Raw genomic sequence first — 9,419 nt, 5'->3', positions numbered from 1 at the left:
ACCCGGGGCCGAGGCCGCCGGAGGAGTCACCGAGCCCGGAAGGAGACACCGAGGACTCACCGAGGAGTCCCGGAGCAGATTGATGTCGGATTTTATATTTACATTCAAATAAGCACAAATATTAAGATCACACACACACACACACACACACACACACACACACACACACACACACACACACACACACACACAAGCCCGTTCAGCTATCCCAGTGAGGACCTTCATTGACATAGTGCTTTCGCTAACCATTACAGATGAACGCCTGACCCTAAACCTGACCATAGCCTAACGGTAACCCTGACACTAAAACCACATTTGGAGCCTCAAAAAGGCTTCAAACTTGTGAGACCGGTGTGTGTGTGCGCGCGCGCGGGTGCGTGCGTGCGTGCGCGTGTGTGTGTGTCCTCACAAGTGACTGTTCTCACAAGTAAAGTAGAATGCAGATTTCGGTCCTCACAAAGATAGCTAGACAGGTACACACACACACACACACTCACTTCATGACGCTGTGTGTGTGTGTGTGTGTGTGTGTGTGTGTGTGTGTGTGTGTGTGTGTTTGGACAATAAATGTTTAAAAGCTCATAAATACAGATCAGAGTGAGCGAGAGAATCATAATCCTGTTGAGAGACAGCGGGAGGATGAGGAGGAGGTGATGAAGAAAGCAGCTGTTGTCCTCTAATCGGTTTTTCTGCTCTGTCACTCAGCCCCCCAAACACACACACACACACACACACACACATTCCTGCGCTTCATTTTCAAACCTGTTAAACAGAAGAAATCTGTGTTAGATTGAATTTCAAACACACAAATGACACATTTTACATTCATCTGCATTTGTTGTGTCAGCTTGATTAAAATGATAACAATGTATCAGTCATCGGTTTATCATCAGTTACAGTTTCTGAGCTGTGGGCGGGTCTCAGTCTGATGTTAGGATCATTTTTCTCATATTTGATCGATGGATTTGATTTTTGTTATCGCTTTTAGTCTCCGCCCAGTTTTGTGACGTAGTTGTAAACTGAAATGTTTCCTGTTTTTGTTTTTAACGATCAGCTGTTTGATCGCTGTTTGTTTGATCAGCTGCCCATGAGCCTGACCTGCGGGCTGAAATCAAACTACCAACCCTGCCTTCAGGCAGGAGCAGGTGAGCTCTGAAACACGCGCCAGGAAGCTGACCTGCGCATGCGTGAACACCTGCCCTATGAGGTCCTGCCCTAAGAGGGCTTGGACCTCCGCGGGGCCTCGGTCCAGTACCGGCCCGGCTCCGCTCCTCCCGGTGGGGTGTCGGTGTCACGAGCCGAGCTGTAAACGGAGCCAATAACAGCGCGTGCAGGATTCCCCCCTCCCTCTGTTAGAGGAGGAGGAGGTGATGGAGCTCCATATAAAGACCCCCCCACACGGCCCGCGCCCGCTTTGCTCCTGCTCCTCTCAGGATTTTAACTTCACCTCTTACTGAGACACGCAAGCTGCTCCTCTGCTCCTGTCTCCTCCTCGCTCCTCGGTCGGTGTAAAACAGGAGTTTTTGACTGTGTTTTTTTGTTTTTTTTTATTTGTTCAGCGGGAGGATTTCTCCCTGACCCCGGCTCTGACCTCGGCTCTCCCCTCGGCTCTCGCCGCCATGGGCTCCGTGCTGCCCGGCTCCTCTCTGGGCCTGAAGCCGGGCTTCAAGCCTCCGCTGTCCCTCGCGGACATCATCACCTCGGACATCCTGCACAGCTTCCTGTACGGGCGCTGGAGGCACGTGCTGGGCGAGCAGCAGCACCACCCGCACCAGCATCACCTGCAGCACGAGGACCGCACCGCCCCGAGCGCGAGCCCCAAGACCGCGTTCACCGCCGAGGTGCTCGCGCAGTCCTTCTCCGGAGGTCAGTGACCAACCGTACAGCTCAGAAACGGAGACACCAGATAACAACAAGCATAATAATAATAATGATGATAATAATGTCAGTGGTAACTTTATTGTCTCCAATGGCAAATTGATTTGCAGTATGTCCACACATCACACAACACAAAAAACAAACAAACACACAAAATATTATTTTACTTATCCTACTATAATACTATTATTAATAACAACGACAATAATAATAATAATAATAATAATAATAATAATTGATCTCATTTCTTCTGTTTTTTTTTTACTCGTTTTATTTATTCTCTATATTTACAAATATTTGCAAATATTTGTAAATATTTACACAAGTGTCGCATAAATTTTAATTTTGGAGCCTAAAACGAAAAAGATAAAAATCTTTAATGAAACAGAAAAAAGATTTAATTTAACCTTTAAACTCGTATTTAAAATAAATCTGTTAAACTGTTTAAATATGAATTTAAAATATTGATTCTTGTTTGTTTGTTGCTAATTATCCTCATCAATAACTGATCAGATTTGATCACATTCTTTGGATGGTTTGTTAATGAACAAACAGCTGCTGACTGATTGGCTCCTGATCGGTAATCACGTCCGTGATCTCTCTTTCAAAGCGCGAGCCGCGGCCCGTTTCTCGCTGTCGCGCGCTCACTTCTTTTTTATTTTAATGTGATTTTATTGTGAAATTCGTTTCCGTTCTGGGTGAAGTTCGTTGGGGACAATTTAGGAGGAGCGACCGGGCTTCGGGTGGATGCTCCGGGTCAACTCTCCGACGGACGTGTCGCGTTTTCCCGCGGCGGCCTCAGCTTTCATCTTCACGCCTTTACTCCCGCTTTTCTCTCCCCGCGCGCTCCTTCAGCTCTCCCGTATAATGTCCAGGGGGTTTTCCTGATTGTAGACGTGTTCTCGGGAACATTTCCTGCTGCTTCCATCAGGTATTCATCTTTCGGGGACTTTTTCATCCATAAACCGGCAGAAAAATGCGCTCCGAGCGTTTCCGACGCAGTTTAAAATGCGTTTAAAAAGTTCGAAGCAGCGCTGTCATTTCTATTTTCATTTTTGAATTCCAATTGTAGAAGCAGGAGTGACACATGTTGACATGAAAATCTGCGCGCTGTGTTTGTGTCCAGAGGTGCAGAAGCTGTCCAGCCTGGTTTTACCCAGTGAGGTGATCATCGCTCAGAGCTCAGTCCCAGGTAAGCTCACCTGTAAACCTCTGTGGGTTTGCTGGTCTCTCTTTAAAGACCAGCCGCAGATCACCGGTGCCGTGTTCTTCTTACGCCCTCTCTTTACTGTTTTCTGTGGTCCCAGGAGAAGGTCTGGGCATTTTCTCCAAAACCTGGATCAAAGCGGGGACAGAGATGGGTCCGTTCACCGGACGCCTGGTGTCACCTGAACACATCGACCTGTACAAGAACAACAACCTGATGTGGGAGGTGAGGCGACGTTCACGTTCAGACTGCTCTGTCCCAGCTCTCATGTTTTGGTGTCTTTCTTTTTCCTTGGATTTTTTTTCTAGAGCAGCTTTGTGTGTTTCATAATGAAAAATAACCCTTCTTATCCTCTACTGGAAAGCAGCTGTTTGTGTTCCCTAAAAATAAATAAATAAATCATTAAAAACAAAAACCCTTGTCTTTGTCAGAGGAAGGTTTTAGGTTCAGCGTTGCCCCCATGGAGTTCCCCAAGGCTTGATTCTGGGGCCGTGTCTTTGCTCCCTTTAAGCTATAAGAAGTCTGCCGACTTTCTACCAGCTGTCAGACTAACTCACTCAATTTTAACACTCTACTTAATTAGTCACCTACTAGTAACGAGCTCCCCGCTAACTTATAAAACTCACAGCGAGCAAGTGGCTGGCTAAATGCAAACATACTTGCTAAACAAATACCTGAAGGCTAACTCAATGCTAACCATCGAGTCTTTCAGCTTATTTCCAGTGTTAACTAGCTGCTGGCTGGACCTTTACAGACAAACCTCAGTATTTACTTAAAGTTTGCTGGTTAAGAAGTTTAGTGACTTGATTTTAGCATATTAGCTAGCTCACACCTAACTAACAAGTCAATTGCTACCTAGCCAGCTAATTGGTTTATCAACAACATGGTTAACTGTTAACTATCCAACTACTTGCAACAAGTTACATGGCTAATCTAACTTACAAACTTATATGCTGATTCTTAGCTTGCTATTAAAATAACTGAACCAACAGATTAGCAGGATGATAACTAACTGTTAACTGATCCTCATATGCAGTTCCACTGGTTAGCATGTCAAAAAGCTTAGTTATTATCTGTGTATGAGGTCTTTGAAATAACCCCCTAGTGAGAACACTAAACTAATGACTTTAGCTGGAAATGGTGTTTACTTTCTTCTTCCTGCCTCCCTCCTCAGGTGTTTAATGAGGACGGCACAGTCAGGTATTTTATCGATGCGAGTCAGGAGGACCAGAGGAGCTGGATGACGTACATCAAGTGTGCGAGGAACGAGCAGGAGCAGAACCTCGAGGTGGTCCAGATCGGCAGCAGCATCTTCTACAAGGCGGTGGAGGTTAGTGAAACTCGCCATGTTCCAGCTCCTCAGGTATCATCGCACCTGCTTCCACCTGCAGGGTGACATCATGTGACCCAGGTACATGTACACCTGCGTTCACGGAGAGATGTTGGTGGTTTGGAGGCTGAGGTTCTTGGTGGTTCAGGGATCTTTTCCTCCTCATGTCTGCTCAGAAGTATTTATCGTTGCTTTTATCAAACCGCCTGCTGGAACAACAAAGGAATAAATAAAGGAAGGCGACCATGTTTCAGTGAATAAACCCAACATCACTGCACACCTCTACAGACTCTACACGCCTCTTAACTTACACCATAAACGTGCACACAAAGGTCACTGAAGCAGCACAGCAACTACAGAAACAACCAAAACAGCCAAAAGAGCAGTGGAGCAGAGGAGGGTGTGGTTATTCCACGTCGCTTCATCATGTTTGGAAAAGCTGATCTCAGATCAGCCTGAGAAGACTCCAGATCCATGTGAAGGAAACATGGGAAGCTTCAGCGCGCTGCCGTCACCTGTTCTCTAAAATAAATCCTTGAGCGATGAAGCTCGGCCTGATTTCAGGCGCCGTTCTTCGACCGGCTCCTCCAGGTGTCTGAGCGTAACCCTCCACTCGATGCTCGAAGGTTAACGACATGCAGCTGAAATTTAAACAGATTTGAACTGAAGAAAAGAAAAACATAAATTCTGAAACTGTTTCAGAATTTATGACAAGTTTGAAAGAAAGAATCAAATATTTACAATAAAACAATAATACTGTGATAATGAAACGCAGTAATGTCGCTATGATAAAGTAAACGCTGATTCAAGTATTTATTGCTCTTCCTCTTTTCTCTTCCCTCCTCAGACCATCCCTCCCGACCAGGAGCTGCTCGTCTGGTACGGAAACTCTCACAACACATTCCTGGGAATCCCTGGAATTCCTGGAGGAGAGGACGAACAGAGCAAGAAGACCAAGAGCGGTAATCATTATTGATTATTGATCAGTGAGGTCATTCATAAATCTACTCAGTTAGCCAAACATCCAGCAGCGCTGCAAGAACCCTGAAAACAGCAGCAAAAACATTGTTTCATTGATATTTTATTAAATCTGTGTTGGAGTCATCGAAAGGGCTTTAATCCATCACACTGTTACTATTATTAGTATTATTACACATGAAGTTCTTTCAGATATAAAATATTATTTTGGAAAATAAAAATTAATATTATTATGAATGTGTGTGAAAAATAATGTATATTTAATTTATCTTTAATCAGTCTGGAATAATAACTATTTAAAAAGTAAATGTATATTTTATATTTGGTTTTATTAAAAGTGTGTGTGTGTGTGTGTGTGTGTGTGTGTGTGTGTGTGTGTGTGTGTGTGTGTGTTATAATGGATAATATAAGTATATCATTGTAATATTGCAGTTAAAGTACACATTAGTATAAAAGTGTACACATTTAAAATTTGTAGTAATAATAATAATATAATAAAATGACAAATTAAAAATTTAATGCATATATGTTCAAATATATTATTGTTGGATTGCTATTCATAGAACTAATAATCATTATTATAGGAAAAATAAATAACATATATATAGTTCCATACATATTTAATGTTATAATAATAATATCCATCCATCCATCCATCCATCCGCTTCCGCTTATCCTTTTCAGGGTCGCGGGGGGCGCTGGAGCCTATCCCAGCTGTCATAGTGCGAGAGGCGGGGTACACCCTGGACAGGTCGCCAGTCTGTCGCAGGGCCAACACACAGGGACAGACAACCATTCACACTCACATTCACTCGCACATTCACACCTAGTGGCAATTTGTATTATCCAATTAACCTATCCCCACAAGCTGCATGTCTTTGGACGGTGGGAGGAAGTCGGAGTACCCGGAGAGAACCCACGCAAACACGGGGAGAACATGCAAACTCCACACAGAAAGACCCCGGCCTGATGGTGGAATTGAACTCAGGACCTTCTTGCTGTGAGGCAACAGTGCTAACCACCGCGCCACCATGCTGCTATATATATATATATATATATTATTATTATAATAATAATAATAATAATAATAATAATAATAATAATAATAATAATAATAAGAAGAAGAAGAAGAAGAAGAAGAAGAAGAAGAAGAAGAAGAAGAAGAAGAAGAAGAAGAAGAAGAAGAAGAAGAAGAAGAAGAAGAAGAAGAAGAAGAAGCAGCAGCAGCAGCCAAGTTTCAGAGAGGTGCTGTTGGGGCAGAAGCTTGACAGTGACAGTGGGAAGGAAACACTCTGTGAGGCGATTGTTGTTGTGATTTGGTGCTGTATAAATAAAGTTGAATTGAAAGGTTCCTCTCCACAGGTGAGAGGGTGGTCTCAGAGTTCAGTCTGAAGCTCTTCTTCTTCTCTGCAGATGATTTCCACACCTGTGAAGGCTCCACCTCCACGACCTCCACTTCTTCCACCAGTCTTGGGCGCATGCGATGTGTTATCTGCCACCGCGGCTTCAACTCTCGCAGCAACCTTCGCTCCCACATGCGCATCCACACTCTGGACAAGCCGTTCGTCTGCCGCTTCTGCAACCGTCGCTTCAGCCAGTCATCCACGCTGAGGAACCACGTCCGGCTGCACACCGGAGAGCGCCCTTACAAGTGCCACGTCTGCCAGTCCGCGTACTCGCAGCTGGCTGGTTTGCGGGCGCACCAGAAGAGCGCCAGGCACCGCCCCACGGGGGACAGCGCCGCCCCAGGAGGAGGTGTACTGGTGGTTGGAGGCGGAGGTGGGGTGCACTCGACGCACTCGCCGCCTCCTCCTCACCCTCCCCAGCTGACCGCCGTGCCTCACCCAGCGTCGCTGGTTCACCACATACCCACCATGGTGCTGTGATGGGGCGACAGCGAGAGGAGACGAGCTGAAATAACTGACGCGCACATGGACACGTTTCAGGCTGGAAATAAGACAGGAACCTGCTCACGTCTCATCAACCAATCACAGAGAGATGTTTCCAACCAACCACTAGAGGGCGCCATCGTCTTCTGCAGAAACAGCAACAATAAGAAAAAGCAAAGCTTCGTCATTAAACTCACCTCTGGCAACAAACAAACGTCCTCCTCCAAACAGCTCCATCACCCAACCCAGGGCACTTCCTGTGAGGGGGGGGGGGGCGCTGTTACATGCATGGAAACGAGTTTTAGCCGACATATGACCCTCCGCCCCCCGTACCCCACACACTGGTACAGTTTGTTCTGAATGCGCTGCTTCGTGAGGACAAGCTGAAACAAAAGATGCAGGCTCCTGTTGCATGACCAGTCGTGTTCGGTCCTTCATGTATGTTTGAATCTGTGTCTGTGAGCTTACGTGTGCCGTGCTTTGGTCTGCATGCTCCAGCTTCTGTGTTAAAGGATGTCATGTATGTGTGAAAACAAGAAGAAGATGCTAAAGTCGCCAAGTCTTTCAACACTCAGACTTCTTCAGAGGACAACACTGAGTTTCTGGTAGACAGCCCACCTGGTCAGTTTGTCCAGGTGTGGTCATAGTGAAAAGAAAGTACAGGACATATCAGCTGCTTAACTGGTTTCAAAATGATTTAAATCTGATGAACAACAACACAGTCTGTGAAATCCTAAGTCCACCCTTTGTTTGGATGGAAGGGTTACTAGTGAAAGCCTCTTCTCAGTTTAGGTTGCCAAACCCCACCAACACCTCGTACCAACTGTCAGCACGGTGGCTCGCTGAATGAACCATGAACTCCTCTGTATGCCAAAGTATTCACATGTGAGGCCGTCTGTCTCACAGCTAAAGCTTGGACCAAACCGGACATTGATTACAAGCACAGCAGGAAACCTGCAGCAGAACGGCTGGAAAAAAAAAAGAATGAAGCTGCTGCAGCGGTCCAGTCAAAGTCCAGACCTCAGAGAGCTGTGCATGAATGAATGCTGGTTTTACTTACCGCTGAAGCGTGGGGTGGACTCAGTTTTTCACAGGACTGCATGCTGTGCCTGAATACTAATTCAGTAGTAATGTGTTAGTTTGTTGAGTTAATTATAAAATAACTATTTGTGACTACATTCATCTATTATCAGAGCAACTTTATTGACACTTTAGCCTTGTTATGCAGCATTAGCCACCACGCTAGCACTTTAGCTTACACGTTATGTATTTAATTTAAAAAAGCTCAAATGAAAATTTTAAATGTAGAGCATTATTTTACTTTCACTCTAAAAGTTTTAGTTTTAAACACTTTAAGCTTAAATGGTACCTGCTAGCCTAACAAAGCGTGGTAGTTACAGATAGTTTCATACAAATGTATTAGCCTGCTAAGGCAAATTAGCAGGCTAATGAATACATTCATGTATTTTATCTCATGCTCACCACTGAAGAAGGAAGTTGTGTTTTGATATTTGGTGCAGCGTTAGCTGCATGCTAACATGTTAGCTACAAACACATCACTGACCAACAAATCAGTCTGCTAAAAAGTCATTAAATCCCTCTGAAGAAGTTAACCACTTATTAGAGTAAGTAGAGTCTGAAATTTAGCATGTTTTACTGTTTTTTCATTATTAATGCTGATAATGTTTTAGCTGTGATGCTAACTAATTAGCAGGCCTAAACGGGCTAACAGATATGTTTGATAGAAAAAAAGAGAACTGTAATTTTTTCTCTTCCCCACTTTTTACCCTGAGGCCTGATTTGTGTATATGATGCTCAGAATGATGACAAGAGACACTAATAACTGACTGAGCCTGTTAACTGACAACTAGCTGTCAGGCCTTATTTCCTGCTGTGTAAATTAGCATCGTCAAAGATAAGAATGTGAATATAAACATGAGATATGCCCAGAACATAATTCTATTGTCACTTTATCTCTGTATATGTATATGTAGAAGGTCATATATGGCACATGTATTGGTAATGAAGTATGTTGACTTCTAAAAGGGACACTGTATTTGAGCCTATATACTCTTAATAAAGTGTTACTGTATCTCATCTTCACCCAGCAGTCGCCTCAGGACAACTGTAAGCTAAG

The 9,419-nt window shown here is 44.3% G+C and overlaps 1 protein-coding gene across 1 annotated transcript; it reads left to right on the top strand.

The window, feature by feature from the left end:
- Positions 1–1,169: 1,169 nt before the first annotated feature.
- On the top strand, positions 1,170–7,290 carry LOC113034210 (PR domain zinc finger protein 12-like). The gene is made up of 6 exons (XM_026188600.1): positions 1,170–1,866; positions 3,005–3,070; positions 3,186–3,310; positions 4,260–4,415; positions 5,263–5,377; positions 6,807–7,290. The coding sequence occupies exons 1-6, from the start codon at positions 1,620–1,622 to the stop codon at positions 7,277–7,279; spliced, it is 1,182 nt and encodes a 393-aa protein (XP_026044385.1). The 5' UTR covers positions 1,170–1,619; the 3' UTR covers positions 7,280–7,290.
- The last annotated feature ends 2,129 nt before the right edge of the window (positions 7,291–9,419 follow it).

Source organism: Astatotilapia calliptera, chromosome 12, assembly GCF_900246225.1.
Source record: "Astatotilapia calliptera chromosome 12, fAstCal1.2, whole genome shotgun sequence".
In the NCBI taxonomy this organism is placed as follows: Eukaryota; Metazoa; Chordata; class Actinopteri; order Cichliformes; family Cichlidae; genus Astatotilapia; species Astatotilapia calliptera.
The sequence above is the reverse complement of the archived record's forward strand: the minus strand, read 5'-3'. Positions and strand labels throughout refer to the sequence as shown.